The 20,417-nt window shown below is 37.5% G+C and overlaps 1 protein-coding gene across 1 annotated transcript; it reads right to left on the reverse strand.

Annotated features, from left to right (window-relative positions):
• Nucleotides 1-1,341: 1,341 nt before the first annotated feature.
• On the reverse strand, nucleotides 1,342-20,213 carry ARL5A (ARF like GTPase 5A). Its single transcript, XM_081935173.1, has 6 exons — nucleotides 19,644-20,213; nucleotides 12,223-12,283; nucleotides 11,358-11,505; nucleotides 9,934-10,017; nucleotides 8,517-8,668; nucleotides 1,342-4,638 (listed from the first exon to the last, which is right to left on the reverse strand). The coding sequence occupies exons 1-6, from the start codon at nucleotides 19,687-19,689 to the stop codon at nucleotides 4,590-4,592; spliced, it is 540 nt and encodes a 179-aa protein (XP_081791299.1). The 5' UTR covers nucleotides 19,690-20,213; the 3' UTR covers nucleotides 1,342-4,589.
• Between the last annotated feature and the right edge of the window lie 204 nt (nucleotides 20,214-20,417).

The raw sequence follows: 20,417 nt of genomic DNA on the forward strand, positions 1-20,417 counted from the left end.
TCAAAATTTGGATGCTTGGCAATGACTCGTATTTACGATGGCTGCAGTGCCCCAGGGTCATGTGATCCCCTTTTGCAACCGTCTGACAAGCAAGGTCAATGGGGAAGCCAGATTCAGTTAACAACCAGGTTCCTAATTTAACAACTGCAGGGTTGAGTTATCAACTGTGGCAAGAAATGGGGAGAAGTTCACTTAACAACTGTTTCACTTCGCAATGGAAATTTTAGGCTGAATTGCAGTTCGTAAGTCAAGCACTATCTGTATCTAATATGGCAAAGTAGGCGAGAATCTACTTCAAGGGTCTACTTCAAGGGTGTCAAACTCGATTTCATTAAAGGCTGCATCAGGGTAGTTTGACCTTGGGGGTCTGGGGTGGGTGTGGTCTGCATGACATCACTTGTCAGGAGTGCCTCTGCCAGCAAAAATGGAGCATTTTCAGTCGTGACAGCCTCCTGCAGTCCTGCCAGCAAAAATGGAGCTGGGGGGGCACATGTAGCCCCCCCCCAGCTTTGTTTTCGCTGGCAGAGGGCTGCAGGAGGATGTTGCAGCCGAAAACGGATGGCTGTGAGCGGCCCTCCCAAGCTCCATTTTCACTGGCAGAGGCACCGTGGGCTGGACCTTTGCTGTTTCCAGGGCAGCCCCATGACCCAGATCTAAGCACCTTGTGGGTCGGATTGAGTTTGACAACCCCGGTCTACTTTATAAATAGAGTATCAAGCATAAGTGAATATCCCATGGATTTTGGGTGCTGATGCCCCAAACGTGATTTTTATCCTTCCTTTATTATTGTTTATAGGCAGCAAACATACTGATTACTCCTTAAAAACCAAACTAAACTAAACTGAACCCTGAAATCTTGTATTTGAGAAGTATTCATTTCCCTCTCACCTAACATTTAGTTTTTCCGTCTTCTAATGTTCCTGCTTTGCCATAAATGTTTGTGATTCTTTAAAAAAGGACTAAAATAAAAGCCACTAGTTGTTAATAGTCAGGGTAGTCTTTGTTTCTTTTTGAGCAGCAGCAGCAGCTTCTATTGTACTTTGGAAACAACATGCAGTCTATTAATCATTCACCAAGGATCACTATCATGTGTATTACATAGCAGTTTACATAGCTATTGATTGCATGATTCATCACCATCCCCAAGTGAACTTTATCACTGCCACAGAGCAAGTTTAATGTACTGCTGTTTCATACTTCTTTCTTTGGAACAATATAACTTCCCAAATAGTAAGATTTACTAAGCATATTAAGGTCTGCAAGTCTGACAAATTTGTCATCAATAGTTGGTATCTGTGTGGGCTGCTTTGCAGTCTGGTTTTACAGATAAGAGAGACGGTATTTATCTTTCTAGTAATCCTTTATTTACAAAATTTACACATTAAGTAGGCATTACATATAGGCACAGAAGCAAGCATGCAGCCAGGGCTAATTTTTAAAAACAAACGAACCCCAAAACGGTAAGTCAATTCTTTCATCAACCTAAATCTAGAAACTAGTTATGTTCAGCTTGTCTCGGATATATTATCCTGATCTGCTTCTTCCACTCTACAGATTAACATCAACCAAGATACCATCATTCACAGGTCCTATGGAAGCACAGGATACTTTTTTCCCCTTCACTCTTAAAAACAGATGTTGTCTATACCTGATCACAAAACGTGCACACAGCAATGTATGCTTTTTTCGTATATACGACGAAATATTATTGTAATAAGCACGCATAAATCCTCTGATAAAAATGGTGTGGCTTGAAAATCAAAAGTAGGAACGACACCCAAAGTCTCCCAACACATTTTAGAGGAATGGCAGTAACAGTTCGATTTGAAATTAATGCTCACACAGAGTTGTTGTGTCCAAAGCCTGCTTTGGATAAAAATATACATGAAAACAAAAATGGGCTTTAGCTTTATAGAACTGATTGGTAACGTCTTGCTCTAAAATAAGATTAATTATCCAAAGGCTTTGTATTAAGATTTCTTCTAACCCCTTTTCAGTGTATCCAATTGCCCTTTGCTAGTTGATTCAAAGCTGAAATAAAATTGTAAAAGCATCGTTTTTGTTAATGCTGAGAGTTAGTCAAGAATCAAGAGTTGGACTATGCCTGTGGGTTTCTATGCTTTCAATTTTACTGAAGTCATTGAAAACAGAAGGTAAGTCACCCTTCTCACAACCATCTGCCATTTAATTTGAGTCAAGAGAAGAATGTCGGAAGGAAATTGGTTCTTCGTAACTTGGAGAAACCCATCCTGTTTGGGAACTTGTGCATTCTCATTCATACTCGTTAAAGTTAATAGGGAGATTTAATAAATTTGGTAACTTGGATAGTCAAAAAGTTTATGCATTCTAGTTCAATTTTAACTATAATTATGTTTATGCTGAAACATAATTTTTCTCAGGGCATTCATCCAATGAAATGTGATTTTTTTTAAAAAATATTTTGAATAGAAATCAAAGTAGCATGGAACAACTTACAAGAAGTTTAAATATTTGTTTATGTCTCTTAAAAGAACATCTCCATAGCAAACTGATTTCAAAGTTAAGAGTTATTTCAAAACCAGTTTGTGGTAAAACATTAAAAAAATTGTGTGCCATTTTTTTTCTCCTGCCAAATACTGATATGTAGTTTAATGGCACTACTAATTTTAAGCATGTCTCCAATCAGAAAAACTGAGGCACTGTTGTACAAAGCAGCCAGTGTATTGAGTTTAAATTAAAGTACTGAAATTGTTTTGATCCAACTTGAAATTACAGACCAAGTTATACTTAATGCCTGATTTTTTTTTAAAAAAAAGAGGGGAGGCGTTTAGTTTATCTGATACTAAGGATACATTTATTTATAAATAAGCCTGGAAAGAATGCTAAGCACAACATTCAGAAGACTAAAATAGTATCTTAAATAATTTGCATTTTCCTATATCAGGCACCGATTTATTCGCCTATCCACCTTTACAATCATTGCAGCATAAAGTAACAGGAAAATTAGTTCATTCATATTTTAATGCACTTCAAGTTTTAAAACAGGGAAGATATAAAACTGGAAAACTGCTTTATGGGTCCATGCATTTAGTTTACATTTTCACTTTAAGGAACAGATGAATCAAGTCATATAAATGTGCGTTCACACACACACAAGGATGCACACTTGGGATGTTCCTAGAGAATCTGAAAAGCAAATGGCTCAATTAATAGGCTACTAATATAGTTATTTATATTATAGTCTTCGACCCCTATAAAGCAGCAATGGAATTGATCAAAACTTAGCTGATTTTATCTATTAAATCAATAAGACTGGTCAAGATTTTTCATTCAAGTGACTTTAAGTGCAACTTTAGTGTCATTACAAATTTATGTTCATTTTAGGTGATCACATAAAGAGCACGTCACTAATTTCCCCAGAAGAAACTCCAAGTTTATACCTATTCTGTGAAATTCCTAATTATTCTATTTCTTTTGGATTAAACCCACTTTTAACTTCAACATCACACATCAAATGGGAATGTTCTATGCATACCACCAAGTATAAAAGATGTTTTTGAACCACAGTGCATATTTCAGGTAACTCAAATGTTGTATTTGAAACAATGCATATCTCAGCAAATGCAATCAAAGTGTAAACTTCTAAATAATAATACATTGAATCTTAATTCTTTTGTGGTTGTTTTAACTGCAGGATATACATAAAATAATACACCTGTATTTTTGTCTCGGTTGCTTTTGAGTAATACAGAAAAGATACTATAGCAGCATCCCCCCACCACACCTGCTTTTTAAATAAACCATTACAAATTCAAATAGTTTGACCTCAAACCTACTGCCATAGTGTGATACAAAACATTCCATGCACAGGGTTTTATTGACCTGGTTGAACATTCTCAGCATCCTGTCCAACTAGCAGCTCCCTCCTATGTATCCCAAAGGTTGTTACAGCTTCACCAAAATTCTGGTGAAGATTGAGAGGAGTTAGAAAGTAGATAAAGAATTTGTCCTGACAGAACCTGCTCAGTGGTCAGACAAAAAAGATTGGCTGTAACACATGGAACTCAAATAGGTCCAAAGTGGCTCAAATCAAATACTGCTACTTAAGGAGTACAATGGACAGAATTAATGATATTAACCAATTTGCTCAACAGATTTTAATCAAGCTTAATATGAGGTATAATTACATAAAACATATAGTTCACATATAGGAACATTTTCGTACTTCTGAAACGCATCCGTCGGTTTCAATACTAGACAGTCAGTACCTGTACCACTGATTTTCATTTTTGATTTGTGGAAATAATAGTCAGCATTTCAATTTAGTGAGTTAGATTTGAATAATAAAAAGTAAAAGTTAAAATTCTTTCCTTGTATTTGATCTCCGCACATTATTTCTTGATAAAAGAAAGGCCAGCCACAGTATTTAAATGTCAGTTCAAAGAAATCATCAAAGGAAGTCAAGGCTGAACTTCCAATTGTGTTCTCTTGTTTGAAATCTCTTAGGTAGCAAAAGAAAAAGTCATCTTGTTTTTATAAATATACATAAGCCAATAATTCACAGCCAAATAGCCAGTTCTCTTTTGTACAATGTCTGTGTAGAGTTAGAATCATCTGATTTTAAGTCTTGACATCATCCATTCAAGTCCTTGGCATAATCTGTTAAAAAAATTAAACAAAAATATAACTTCATTAATACAGATCATTTGTGACAAACTTCAAATCACAGTTATAGTTTTTGGATATATTAGGGCTCCGATTCTCACATCTTTACAATATACATGAAAATATAATAAACTTCACTGAAGTAATGTGCTGTAGCTTGTGACACTTTTCATTTTGAAATCCAGGGACAGATCTGAGTTTTAGGGAAAATGTGGTTTAACTGCTTCCAAAGGAAGACAATGCTGCACTAGTTTCATCCCCAGTTGGCAGTGAGGGGTGGGGCGTGATTTTTCTTCCTCCATTTTAAAGGGGAAATCTGAAATCAACCAATCAGTCCTGCTAACGAGCTAGTTATAGAAACTGATATTTCTCTGATAGGAGCAATAGAGATGAGGGGTCTTACATCAAGTTCGTAGCTGTGATGAGCCTAAATTTAGAGCCACTAGAATCGAACTTATTTATTTCTAATGCAATTTTTGGATTATAATTTATTCTTCAGTTAGAGAGAGAGACTTTCTTCTGATACAGATTTTTCCCCCTTTTTTCTTGGCTCTTTATTTTTTATTCCTTTTTCACAATTTAATAAAATCGCATTTAAAAAAAAGAAATCCAGTAGCAGGTTCATATCAAGGAGCACTACCAGATGGAATCTATGATTATGTAGGTAATACCTGTGGAAAATTAATTATTTGAATATCTTTTAATTATGTCAATTCCTAAAGAACTAAGAGTTCATTTTAAGCATCTCAAAAATAAACTTTCTAAAGCAGGGATTGGAGTATTTCTTCAAATAACATTTATTTTTATTTATTTATCAAGTGTATGTAGCCTCCCTTCTCATCAGAAATTACTCTAGGCAATATACAACAAAGAAAATAATATGAAAACAGTTGTAATAAAAATGATAAAAATGTGCACATTATTAAAAATTAAAATATTAAAAATTGATTATACATATACTATGGCAGAGATATGATATTTTACAGTAATATTTTCTATTGATCATATTATAGTACCTTATTGTATTTAGTACTAAACTTTAAACTATGGATAAATGTAACAGGTAAGGTAGAATTTTTTTCCTTCTCTCTCTCATCTTTTTTCCTCAAAGTTTTAAGGTTTAAAGATTATTTTAATTGTGTCTGGGCTTTTTTTAGTGTATTTAGGCATTTTGATGTTTTCCTCCTATAAATTCTTTATAAAATATATAAAGTAAAACCCCAAATATTTTCTTTATAATAAAATATATAAAATGAAAATGAAAATCCCAAATATTTTCTTGATATTACTTAGGTAACCTCTCAAGAATATATGGCAGTTAGAAATACACATCATGATCTATTTCGTTCTCCTCAAAGCCACCCTTGAAGAGCATTTGGAATATCAATTGCAAAAATTGTGATGGCTAAGACTGCTAATGAACATATAGTAAGTAACATGTTCAAATCATAACCATACTGAAAAATCGGCATGTTGCCAACTGCTTTCTATACTCAATTTAGTAATTACCTTAAAGTCTGAGCAAAACCAAACTTCTTTGGCTTTGCTAGTTAAAACCCAGATCCTGAAATCTTTCATGATGAATATAATCTAAGTTTCCCTTGGCTGCTCCCATGATTTAACTATTGCAGACCATAAAACCAATGCTCATCTTTTAAAACTGACATTTAAACAAAACATTTCTGCCAAAGAAAAAACATACCAACCATTATGTATTCAGTCCAGTGGTGGGTTCCTGCCGGATCGCACCGGATCGCGCGCGCTCCCTTTCAGCGCTCCACCTGGCTCGCGCGCTCCCTTTCAGCGCTCCGCTCCGCTGAGGAAACATCTCCGTTCCCAGCCGAGCTGGTGGAGCGCAGGCAGGCGTCGTCGCTTCGCCAGGGGCGGGGCAAGACCGTACCTCCGGTTTTAGCGCCGGAAGGGAGCGCGCGAGCCAGGTGTAGCGCTGAAAGGGAGCGCGCGAGCCAGGTGTAGCGCTGAAAGGGAGCGCGCGAGCCAGGTGGAGCGCTGAAAGGGAGCGCGCGAGCCAGGTGGAGCGCTGAAAGGGAGCGCGCGCGATCCGGTGCGATCCGGCAGGAACCCACCACTGATTCAGTGCTATCATACTGACTTAAAGAATCCTTGCTGCTCTCTAAACTTGGTTGTTTGTTTGTAGGCACTTCATTACCCCCCTAGGTAATATCATCAGTATTAGTCAGTGTGGGGCGTGCTCTCTGCGTATATACAATAACTTGTTCTGCCAGTATTGGTGGTGGTGTGGTTTCCTCCTTTTCCTTTTTTGGGCTGTGGAGAGCATTTGTGCTCATTGTCAAATTAGATATGCTAAGTCTCACAAAAAAACAATAGACACTTACAAAATGCTTCATTATAAAAGTAACAACCCAACCTTCCACAAGAGCAACTGTGTAAGAACATTACTTAGAGCAGGCCTGTCAAATTGGCGGCCCACGGGCCAGATGCTTCATGGGCAGGCCACGCCCACCCCAGTTCCTCAAAGGCAAAAAATGTCACGATACGTCACATGACGCGATCGAGTTTGATACCCATGACTTAGATGAACACAAATTCACTACAGCAATCAGAACTCCAGAAAAAAGAAACAGACTGCCTAGACAACAGCTTCCAACTCACATAACTAACAAAAATGCTTGACCATTCAATCCACTATAGCACAACCAAAAGAAGCTACAAAAAGGCTAACCCTATCATAAACATCTCAAAAACAACCAATAACTATTACAACCACATATCACCATAGCATGGCAACCGTCTAAAGCCTTCCAAATTATCTTCGGTAAACCAAAAGATCTAATAACCCATGGAGAAAAAAAAAACCAGAGTCATCCACAACAAATAATGGAAAGACAGCCATGATATAGGAGAGACAGGCAAAAGACATGCAGAGCACATCCATGAACACCAAGCTGTAGTCACAAAAAATGATGAAAATTATTTAGACAAAATGGCCAAATCCAAAATTGTTAAATCCAAAAATACTAGAGAATTCCTGGAAGCTGCGCACTCAGATAAATCAGTTGTCAATAAACACAGAAATAAACTATATTTGTACATCATTCAAAACAGATGAGAAGCCAAGAAGGGAAACTAAAAACAACTAGACAAGTAGAGATTACCCTGACACAAAAATCCAAGCAGAAAACAATATCCTGATCAAGGAACTACAAAGGGGAAAACCACACTTCCACCAACACTGATAAGGCAAGCCACTGTATACAAACAGAGCAAACCTCACACTCACTAGCACCGCTGATGTTACTTAGATGGGTAATGAAATCTCTGCAAACAAATACAAACAGTCCTTAACTTATGACCACAACGGAGCCCAAAATTTCTGCTGCTAAGCAAGGCAATTTTTAAGTGACTTTTACCCCATTTTGCAACTTTTTTCCCCATAGCTGTTAAATGAATCTCTGCAGTTAAGTGAATCATGTGATCATTAAGTGAATCTGGCTTCCCATGCTGATTTGTTGGAAGCCCGCTAGGAAGGTTACAAATAATGTTCACAGGATCCTGGGACAGTGCAACTGTCATAAATACATGCCAGTTGCAAAGTGCCTGAATTTTGATCACATGACCATGGGGATGCTGCAATGATTGTAAGTGTGAAAACTGGTCATAAGTCACTTCTTTCAGTACCCTTGTAACTTCAAACGTTCACTAAACAAATGGTTTTAAATTGAGGACTACCTGTAACCAAGCTAAGATAGCACCAAGGACTCCATAGTTGAACTGAGATAAATACGTTCTCTTCTATTGACTTACTTATATCTGCAGAGCTTGGCATGATCTCATTACTTTATGTAGTAGATCTTTATTTAAAAAAAAGTATTCACAAACAAAATGCTTCTTACCCTTCGCCAGTAAGAGCGCAGCATGCCTGGATGTGCCATTGGTGATCTTTAATAGATGTTAGTTTCAGGAACTGAGAAATTTCAGCTACCGTCATGCAGTTTTTAACATCCTGTTTGTTAGCAAAGATGAGCAAGCCTGCTTTTCTCAAGTCCTAGAATAAAATATATATATTCTCCATTTTATTTCTTTCCTGTTATAACACTAAACTATTATATTTGTTGCTGTATTTAACACTTAAATTTAACTTAGCACTGATTTTAAAATGCAGTAAACTAATACACCAGAGCAGCCCCATGTCAAACAATCAGAATTCAACTAAAAGGTCACTTCCAGCAATTCTAAGAAATATTTACATTTAAACCTGAATGAATTTCTAACACGATCATGAACCGTAGCTATGGAATGCTGGCAAATATCTCTCTGTATATCCACACTTTTTAATATAATGTAGGGATATCACTGTTCAGAGAATGTTGGTTCACAATTAGAAAATATTGTGATGTAAGCAAAACCTAAATACTAACAACTTCTTAGAACAAAGGACCAACTGTTGATATTAAATTATTTCAAATATGGGGGAAGAGGAATGTTGGTTTCGCTGTCTATACAGCTGTTGGTTTGCAAGTATTTGAAGTAGGGTGTGTGGATGGACAGACTTCTTACCTTCAGTACCTATGATTTCCTAACATATATATTTCCACCTACATTTAAAATCTGCAAATAGATAGCAAATCTGGCATCTACCTTGTCAGAGCCACATCAATTGAATTTAATTTCCATAATACAGCATTTAAAATATGAGTGTTTAAAAATAATGCTCTTTGATTATTGATCCATTATCAAAAATCGTAATGCTTATAAAACCTCCTTTTTTCAACATAATGTAATAAAAAAATAAATGAAAGATAATCATTTGACTTCTTTTATATGGCATTTTTAGCCTAATAGCCTAATATATCCTAATATGTAGGCGCTATCAAATAAATGCAATTAATACCATATAACACTTCTGCTACCATCTTCCAGAATACACTTACTTCACACAGACCATGCTGTTGCTGATGGCAGTTTTAATAACAAAAAGTATCATACTTTTAATTTCTCTTTAAGAAATTTGAGGCTAATGTTATTTTGGAAAACATACATACTAACTTCTACAACTACATTTTATTATATCCCTAACATGCAAAATCTTTTTTTTCTTTGTAGTGAAAAGGTCATACATAATACATACTGTACTAGTCTAAAAATTGTTATTAAATCTAGAAGTTCCCCAACCTGGGGGGAAAACTTTTTTTAAATATCATTCTGGAGGTAATTACCAACATGGAAGTACAATCAGAAACCAGTCACAAAACATAAGCATCCATTTAGAAATTATTTCTGTTTCAGTCTAATTAAAAAACAAATACTTACCTCATGTGCTAACATTTTATACAATTCTTCTTTAGTTACGGAAATTCTTTCTCTGTCTGTGCTATCCACAACAACTATCACAAACTGTAAGAATCAGAGATATTTGTAAATTAAGAATGCCCATACGTATCTTGTATCATAAATCAGAGAAAACTGAAGCTGCTTCCATAAAGCAATCCCTTATAAAAACATTATCAATTAAGACAATTACAATATTGCAAGAATTGATAATTGGAACACTAAATGAAACTGCCCAATCCAACAAGGAGTTCTGTGTACTTTTCTGAGGAGTGCATCCAATAGGCAATTGCCTTACTTTTGGCAGCTGCATTGATTAGCAGTATTCTACTAAATATCAGAACACCATAACTTCTGATCCAAATGTCCAGTATAAACAAACATTCTCAGAAAATTATTAATGCTAGCTTCGCAACCATGTTTTTAAGTAGCACCTACGTTGTTAGTGTTTTATTTCTAACCCAGTAAAAGATACATGTATTTTTTTCTAGAAGTACCTTAATTTGTATTACTGAATTCATCTTTTTATTTGATGTATTCTTTAGTTCACACTGATCCCAAAGAGAATGCTGTAATAAGTCTGTTGCTTTCTTCACCTCAATAGCTCCAGTCAACCTAGCCAGCCAGTGAGGAATGTTTAGCTCTCTTCAAAATGACCCTGCACTAAGGTTTCAGGACATCATCTTTCCTGCACTATTTGAAAGATACTATACAGTTCTTCAATTGGGTAAAGTTTATAAATAGTAGAGATAATTTCATAGCAGCCTCACTTCATGGAAGGTCAGATCATAGTTACCTATGTCTGTGACATACAGTTATAATGTATATGTTCCCCAAGGATTTTCAAGAATGAATTACAGATACTTGTATCTTGAAAAAATTTGAAAACCATCCTACTCCTCCACATTCCTCCGCATTCTCATAAGCACACATGTACACACACATCCTATTCTCATGTACAGGAGGTTGTTGGTCTGTCTCAAAATCTGCCCTATCATTTAACAGAAAAGTGAATTCTGATTTTGATTACTGAGTTAATCTCAAAGCAAGCACTTTCCCTCCAAAATATATTTTAAATAAGATATATAAATTTATTGGGAAAAAGGTGATTGGTAACTCTAAAAATAGGCACTTTTAATAGGTACTTTAAATTAATAAGGTAATTTAAGTAAATAAGGTATTCTGTTTCATTTTAAAATCAACAAAGCAAATTATTGATTCATATCTTTAAAGTTTTATATGAAATGACCCACCGCAATGTTTTAGAGCCACCATATCTGGGGTAAAAATATCCAAACAACTATTACAAGACAGCACAAAAAACTATCCAAAGGAGGTCTGGAATTCTGTACTTCAGATATGGTGCCCCTACTTCTAAGATTTCCCTATAGGGATTATGTTCTTACCTCAGTATTTGTATAATATGTATTCCATGATGATCGAAGAGATTCTTGGCCTCCAATATCCCACATAAGAAAACGTGTATTATTAACTACAATCTCTTCCACATTGCTACCTATTGTTGGGGAAGTATGCACTACTTCATTCATAGAACTGCAAAAGAAAAAAAACATTTCATTTTCTTTTCTATGGTGATAGTAATTTAAGTTATAAAAATACACTTACATTTATTTCTGAAACATCTGTAATATAATCCTATATATTTCAATAGAATTAAATTCTGAGTAACTGATCATAGCATTTAATTTTTTTATTCCTTTGGTACAATCATTTTTTGAAAGTCTTAAAAATAATGTTTCATTCTACTTTAAATTAATAAAAATAATTATATTGCCAAATATGATTATGTGCAAAACACACTTTTTTTCCTCCCAAAAGTGGATGGAAATGTCTGTGCATCTTATGGAGTGAATATGGGCGACAGGCAGCAGCGGTGAACGGCAGCAACAATCTCCGCCACCTGGAACAGCTGATCAGCGGTATTCCAACAGGCCTATCCAACCACTGATCAGCTGCTCAGAGGTGAAGGCTCCAGCGTTCCCTTGTGGAGGCAGCAGACATGGAGGCAGCAGGCTGTTTGCTGCGAGGACGCTAGCCAGATGAATACCGCAGGGATGCTGGGAGGCACAGGCAGGTTTTTTTTTTCTTGTTTTCGTCCTCCAAACCTAGGTGCGTGTTATGGTCAGGAGCGCCTTATGGAGCGAAAAACATGGTACATACATAGGGAGATTTCAGCCTATTACTGTCAAGGGCAGTATTTTAAATCAACAAGGCAATTCAAATCACTTGTTCATGTTACTTTATACTTACAACTGATAAAGAATAGTCGTTTTTCCGGCATTATCAAGCCCAACTATTATCACTTTGTGCTCTGCAATGAAAAAAAGAAAAAAGAATGTTTGAGCATATAGTCATATAGTTTCATGCCTCACACATCCTTGGCACTGGCAAAACTACCCAGATGGGAAATGCACCCCAAAATATCTGGAGGTCACTAGGTTGCCTATTTCTAGACATACATTTACTGATTCCATAATCACATATTTCAATGAACTGTACAGATAGTCCTTGACTTATAATTGTATACTTAACAAATGTGGCAGGAAAAGTCTTAAAGTGGGGCAAAACTCACTTAGCAAATTTCTCACTTAGCAAATTAAAATTTGGACTCAATTGTGATTGTAAGTGGAGGACTACTTACAACAATGTATACTACTGTACAACAATGTATATACTGCTTAGGTCTCTGGATGTTTTTTGACACAGAAATGATTATCATAGGATAATGAATGCCTGGGGACTTCAGAGTACTAATAAAATACTGAGGTGAGTCCACTGTCATAAACACCTCTTCTTTGCCTAATACATTTTAAAATCTTTTTTGTTTTCATAATACTAAAGCTTTTAATAGTAATTGTAATAATTTACATTTGTAAATATTGTTATGTACAGAATTTAGAATACATTGATATTATCAATTTTGTTCTCTAAATGAGACCTAACATACAGTATATAAAACACGCTACATAAAATATCAGCATTTTTTTGTTTTCAACTTTATTCTTTCAAAATATGTTCCACACATTATTATGAACTTTAATTTACTTTCTCAAGTTATTCTTCAAATATCAAATTATATATCATATATTGTGGTATATAAAAATCAGTAGTAGGGTACAAAAATTAGACGAGTAGGAAAATGTATAAGTTGCAAACCTTATCAGTGTAATATTATTCAACCAAAATTTAGCACTACAAAAACCCAGTGTCTTGGATTTCCATACCACATCTGTAGCATACCCCAAAAGCTTTACAATTTCCTTTTTAATTTTAAAGCAGTTGGTGGTGACACCAGAATATGCACAAATTCTATTAACTATGATTTATGGTTGTTTGGAAATTTTCTGTTTTACTATTTGGCATCAAGATTAACCACTATTTCAGATTTGGAAATAACACTAATCTAAAAAAGAAATATTTCATATTTGTCTGACAAAGCTTGAGAGTTACTGTGGTTTCATAGTACTGATCCATAATTCAATGCTATATTCAAATTAAATGAATAATAACACATCACTAGTTCCTTTATTTTGATTGTTGCTAGAAAGAGTTAGGGCAGATATTCAAATAACATTGTTTTATCTATGGAGCCTCAATTCTCTTCCCACAATGTGAACTGAGAATTCAACCTAAAAAACACATAATAAAAGTCTTTTCTACCAAGCATACCATTTTTTAGATATTTAGATAAATTTTCTACTGAGGTTCCCTCAATGTTAGAATTCTTTAAAACATTACATTAAAATCAACTACATTGCTTTTTTTTTCTTTAAATAGAGAATATAAGAAAAAATTATACAATTTTTTAAAAGTGGAAGTATTAACTTCAAATAGGACCCATATTAACAATTTTTTGATTATATTCCATTCAAACTGAACAATAATTCAAAGGTTAGATTAAATAAAAGTTTTTAATATATTTGAAACAGAACATTTTCTCTCACTCATGTTTCAGTTAACTACTTTCTTCTGACAAATCTATTATAGGCAGAATTATATCAGACTACTACTTTTTCACCAACTGCACAATGCAGAAAGATGCAATTCAAATGTAATAATATTTCCATGCATTGGTTTACACTGTCTTTTTTATATATGTGAAAAACACTACTGAAGTGGACTGGCCTAGGATGAATTTGTTAGTATAAGTAGTCCTCGACTTACAACATTATTGACCATTCAAAGTTACAACTACACAAAAAAATGACTTATGACTGTTTTTCACACTTACAATAGTTGTAGCATCTCCAAAGGCATGTGATCAAAATTTGGATACTTGGCAATTGACTCATATTTATGACAATTTTAGTGTCCCAGAGTCATGTGATTTACTTAACAAACTATGGCAAGAAATGTTGTAAAATGGGGCAAAAATCATTTAACAACTGTCCACTTAGCAATAGAAATCTTGGCTCAATTGTGGTCGTAGGTTGAGGACCAACTGTTCTTGATCTCCCAAGATTTAACAAATACCACTTTGCTTCAAACTGAGTCTATAAGTCAGCGAAAGACCATGAGCACACTGCTATGCCATCTTTTCTCATTCCCAATTCAAATCAAAGAGCATCCTTCTCCTCTCCCAACGACGGCACCCTTGAAAAAAACACAAGCACCAACACTTGAATGGCACATAGCTAGAAGCAGCATATTGACCAAATCGCTGGGGTTTTTTTTGTCTTACACACTTGTTTATATGTATGGCCCTTGGTTCCTGAACTTGTGTTAAAGAAAAGAGTCTTTTATGTGGCTAGAATTAATAGAATTGACTTAATTACTGCTTATTTCCATATGAAATAATCTTAAATTTTTTTCAAACAATTGATGCAAAAGGCCTAAACATATAGTTAAGCATTAAATAGGTTCTTTTTTAAAAATGCTAGCTTGCTGAGTATTTCCTTATCATTTGTGGTTATCCTGTCCAAACAAGGATATGTAACTACAGTAATCCTGCCTTACTATTTATATTATTTGATAATACAGGGGTTGGTTTCTGAAAACAGACAAGATATTTCAACTTGCGTAAAATATAGTTATCAGATCTTTTTGCCTCAGGCATTGTGATTAGATTTCATTTTATTTCTAAGCCCTATTCATGTTTCTACTAGAATTAACTTAAAACTTACTTGGCAGAAAGTAAATGCATCTTATTCCATATGTATCTACCCAAGATAAAGGCTTTCTTTCAAGTGTCTTGGGCTTATCTCTCTACATAGCTTTGTTGATGTCCATATTATTACTTTTTGGTACTAGATTAATATTTCTATCTCCCCAGACATTTTAATACAGTAACACCCAGATTTTGGCAGTGTTGTATTTTTTAGTATTAAATGGTAAAGATGTAACAGTGGTATTGTGTTTACTATAATGTTTTATGCAGTATACAATATTATTTACTTATAGTAATTTTATTGTATTTTGTTTTGAGTTTTATTGCGTTATCTTGGAGAAGATTATTAAGAGTCAACACTAACTTGATGGCACATAATTAGTAAGTTTAATTTCTCGGTGATATATCTAAATAATTATTCAATAGTTTTTTTATTCTAATAATGGAATCACTATAATACAGAAGTGCAGTTGAGCTGTTGTATTACATTTAATGACAATCATAGTAGTTACTGCATGACTGACTACACATTGTGTAATAACCACATGAACTAATTTCTCTCAAATAATAATTAACTCCTAAGGCACCGATGGCGAACCTTTTTTGGCTCACGTGCCATAAGTGGGGGGAGTGCAGGGGGGTCGTGTGCGGGTGTGCCGCACCCATAATGCAATGCACAACCCCCCCCCAGTACGCATGCGTGCACTACAGGCTCGATCCCCTCCCATTTTTTGTATGCTTTTTTCGCCCTCCCCAGGTTCCAGAGGCTTTATAGAAGCCTGGGGAGGGCGAAAACAGTCTCTCCCCCCCCCAGAGGCTTCAGAGACCTTCAGGAGGCTTACCTGAAGCATCCAGAGCAGTCAAAATGACCCTCCGAGCTAACCGGAAGTCACTTCCGGTTTGCTCGGAGGGTCATTTTAAGCGCTCCAAAAGCTTCAGGGACCTTCAGGAGGCTTCCCTGGAGCCTTCGGAGTGCTCAAAACGACCCTCCGAGCAAACCGGAAGTCCGTTCCCAAACTTCCAGTTTGCCCATAGGGCCGTTTTTTTTGCGCTCCAGAGGCTTCAGGAAAACTCATGAAGCCTCCGGAGGGCCTCAGGGGAGGAGGGGGCAGGGAAGCTCTTTTCGCCCTCCCCAGGCTCCGGAGGAGTCTGATGAAAAATGGCTTTAAAAAAGGGTGAACTCAGCTGACAGGGCAGCACCTCACGTGCCCTGACAAATGGCTCCGCGTGCCATCCCGGTTCTAAGGGAAAGAAATAATGGCAAAGCAATGACACAGGATGCTTAATTAAAGACTAAAGTTAAAATTTTGCAGCAAATTTTCTTCTGCAAGATACAAACATTTGACTATTTTCTTTTAACTAAGTGAAACTCAAGGAGTCACTGGTCTTGGTGTGCATGGCAATATAAATTTTATTTGCAGAGATAGTCCTCAACTTACAACCCAATGTAACCTGGAATTGCAGTTGAGGTACTACATGATCACACTCGATTATAAGAGCATTTTTATAATAATCATTAAGCGAGTTGCCAGTTATAAAGCTAAATCACATGAGCATTAGGCAAATCCATTGTTCCAAATGGGCATTTTTTGCTAGAAATGAGCAAAAATTGTGACAAATCTCAATCCATTGTAAATGTGAGTCAGCTGCCAAGGATCCAAAATGGGGGAGCAGCAGTCATAACTTAGAGGACAGGTTGTAAGTTTTGAAAAGCCCATCATAATTTTGAACGATCATTAAACAACTAATTCTCTATCAAGGATACTATATATATGTATCAAAATTATCAGAATTTTTCTGTAAGTCTGAGAAGCATCAAAGTAATGAATGAAATAAGTCAGTCTTACAGTTTCAGAATGATGCATAAGTTGTTTATGTATCCAGTATATACATACAGTGGAACTCCTGTTTGCCCAATTCTTCCCTATCAGTTAAGCCCCTATTATAGCATTTCAATTATTGATGGGGCAGAAGCAAGAGAACTGTATCCTCAGCTCTCAAGAGTTGGTTTCAGGTGGCACCTGCTCAGATAACACAGCTCAAACCTTGCAAGAAGCAAACATTGTTATTCCCCCTTAAGTACATAAAAGATGGAAACAGAAAATAACCAAAATCAACCTCCAGAATTCTGTAGACAAGCGTTTCTAAATATTTACCTTTTATCTAATTCTTTTACTCCCTCCCTCTGAACTATTTCCATGTGTTCTTCAAACTTAAATTTTCAAAGGAAATTCTGTATTTGACAACGTAGCCAATATTCCTTACACTATTCCTTATACTACACAATTAATTTAATATTATTTTACATTTAATAAAGTCTTGATGATGTTTTTAAAGAATATAATTTCAATACATCAAAACATAAGATTCTGTAACTTTACAGAACTATTTTGTTAAACTACAAACCTGTAGCAAACCCAAATTTACTACTTTATCATAAGCTTTGTGCACACCTAAAAAAACCAACATTGCATCACACATTTATAAATCTTTTTCCTGACATTCAATCACCACAAATTATTTGGGTGCATTTGAAAAGAAATTTAACGTAAGATAAAAAAATATCCTGTTGAATGTGACCACAGGCCTAATAGTCTAGCAAGATAACCAGCAAGCAAAGGTAACAGCACCCTCCTCTTAACATTTTAAACAGTTTACAATATATAGTTTTCATTACTGAAAGCCTTCTCTCCTACATATTTACCTAATCCTCCTCTGGAGTCATTCAAGACAATGGTCATAACTACATTTTGTTTGCTAGTGAGTTCTAGGTTTAATTATGTAAACTATGAAGGAATTCTCTCACTATAGGTTCATACAAGGCATTAGAGAAGAGACCTGCAATATCTAAAGGATTGATAGATCCACAAAAAAGTGAGTAACCTATGAAGCCAATGATTTATTCAATAGCCACACTGCTTAGCATACAAGCTATTTGTTTTTAAACAGGAATTCATCTGTTAACGTATTACTATTGCTCTTCCCCCTCAGCTTCCAGTGAATAACCACAATTATGAAATCCATCGTTTCTCTTTGTTTTTTAGCAGCTAAGAAAGCTCCAAAACAGGATCCCCAACCATTTTGTCTTTGCTTTCAAAATTTAAGCCAACATGGGATGTAGTTTGGAGAAAGAGGTAAACCATCATTTCAACTATGCAATGTTTCCAAGACTATGTAATCTTAAAAAAAATAAAAGTGGGGACCACAAGTGGTGGACCAAGATGGTAACAGTACATAGAGTCATGTACTGTTACTATACTGCCTTTTCTAATAGAGTGGAACCTTGATACTCAACTGTTTTGAAACTCATCAAATTTGGTAGTCAATGCATTTTGACATGAAAATTTTGTCCCGGTAATCATTTGTTTTGTGCTCAACTTACAAGCTAGAACTTGACGGTGTTGGCTGCCTTGTGACTCATATTATTCCTTATGGGAAAAATATGTTTGTACTCATCATGCCTCCTGAAACCAATGAACGATCAGTACCGAAGTACCTTGGGAAGTCTTCTTATCCAACTCCCTGCTCAAGCAGGAGACCCTATACCATTCCAGACAAGTGAAAGCCCCCAGTGTTGGAGCACCCACAACTTCTGGAGGCAAGTTGTTCCACTGATTAATTGTTCTGTCAGGGAATTTCCCCTTAGTTCTAGGTTGCTTCTCTCCTTGATTAGTTTCCATCCATTGATTCTTGTCCTGCATTCATCAGCTGCTTTGGAGAATAGCTTGACTTCCTCTTCTTTGTGGCAGCCCCACAAATACTGGAATACGGCTATCATGTCACCCCTATGAAGGTTCCCCTCATACATATGTGCTGGTGGTTACTGACTCTGGGGTGCAGTACTCACCTCGGTTTCAAACCCGAACCAGCGCTATCCAAAAATGTCTCCATGGTCATGTGGACGGCGTGACTAAATGCCAAAGGCACATGGAACTCTGTTACCTTCCCACCAAAGTTGGTTCCTATTTTTCTGCTTGCATTTTTACCAGCTTTCGAACTGCTAGGTTGGCAGAAGCTGGGATAGGTAACAGGGGTTCACTCCATTACGCGGATGCTAGGGATTTGAACTGCCAAATTGCCAACTTTTCTGATCGACAAGTTCAGCGTCTTAGCCACCACATCTCCCCCCCCCCCTTAGACTAGACACACCCAACTCCTGAAACCATGTCACGTTTTTAGACGCCAGTCCCCTAATTATCTTTGTCGCTCTTCTCTGCACCCTTTTATTAGAGTCTCGGCTATGGGGCTCTTATCTAACTCTACCTTGCCCCCATCTCCCCACCCCCAAAGTGGTGCTGGGGCGTTTCCCAGACGCGTTGCAACGCCGCTCCCATAAGCCCATCGGCCAACAAGGCCGGGACGCGTCGGGGTAGGAGCCCAAAGCACCCGGGTTGGAGGTGGCTTCCGGGGCTGGACGGCCAGACCGACCGCATTCAAAGCGCTCTTCTCCCCCCTCAGCCCTTCTTTTTGAACAGGGGTCGCCTTAACTTGGCTCCCCCACGGGCCAGGTCAGCCTTGGCCGGACGGCCGAGCTGCCTGCCTCCCCCACGGCTTCCCTTCTCACCCTGGTGGTTAAACAGCCTCCATATCCGAGTGAAGAGGATTCCCATGCTCAAGCGGCCGAAGCTCAGGCTGCCCCTTCGGCAGCTCCCTGCGCCCCGCAATCTCGGTCTCTGCGCTCTTCCGCCCGGGCCCAGCCCGCGGCGGCTCACTGTCGGGCCCAGAGCCCCGGCAGGGCTCCGTGGCGAGGAGGAAAAGCAGGCAACAGGCAGGCCGGCGCGGACGAAAGGAAGCGGTGCAGGCCCCGCGCCCTCGAGGCTGTCGTCGCCGTCGCCGCCGCCGTGGTCACCCGCAGCAACGCAACCGCGCGCCCCTGGCCGCTCCTCCTCACGGACATTGCCGCCGGCCTGGCCCCACCGCGACTTCTGAAGGGCCTCCTTCTTCAGGCTTCGCTTTTCCAGGCCTCCGCGGCCCTAAGGGAGGGAAGAACGGCCGTAGAATGAGCCTCGTCGGACACCGTCCAGGAGGCAGGAAAAGGCGCGCTCCGAAACAAATTTTACCGGCCTTGCGGGCGCTCGGCCGCCCGCGCGCCTCCCCTTCTTGTTTTCCCCGCGCGCCAGCAATCTATATGGCTTTTGGGGCTTAAGGGGGAACAGATGGAGTAAGCATTAAAGTAGGCGGAGCTACAGGATAGGGACGCTCATTGGCGGGCGCTGGGTTCCTAGCTAACTATATCAACCGAGAAATGAATGACACTTTCGATGAAGCCCGTCCCGCGTTCCCTCTTTGTGATTGGAGGAGGAGCGTTCTTGGGCGGAGCTTGGTAAGAAACAGGTTC

Source organism: Natrix helvetica (genome assembly GCF_964273705.1).
Source record: "Natrix helvetica genome assembly, chromosome: 1".
Taxonomy (NCBI): domain Eukaryota; kingdom Metazoa; phylum Chordata; class Lepidosauria; order Squamata; family Natricidae; genus Natrix; species Natrix helvetica.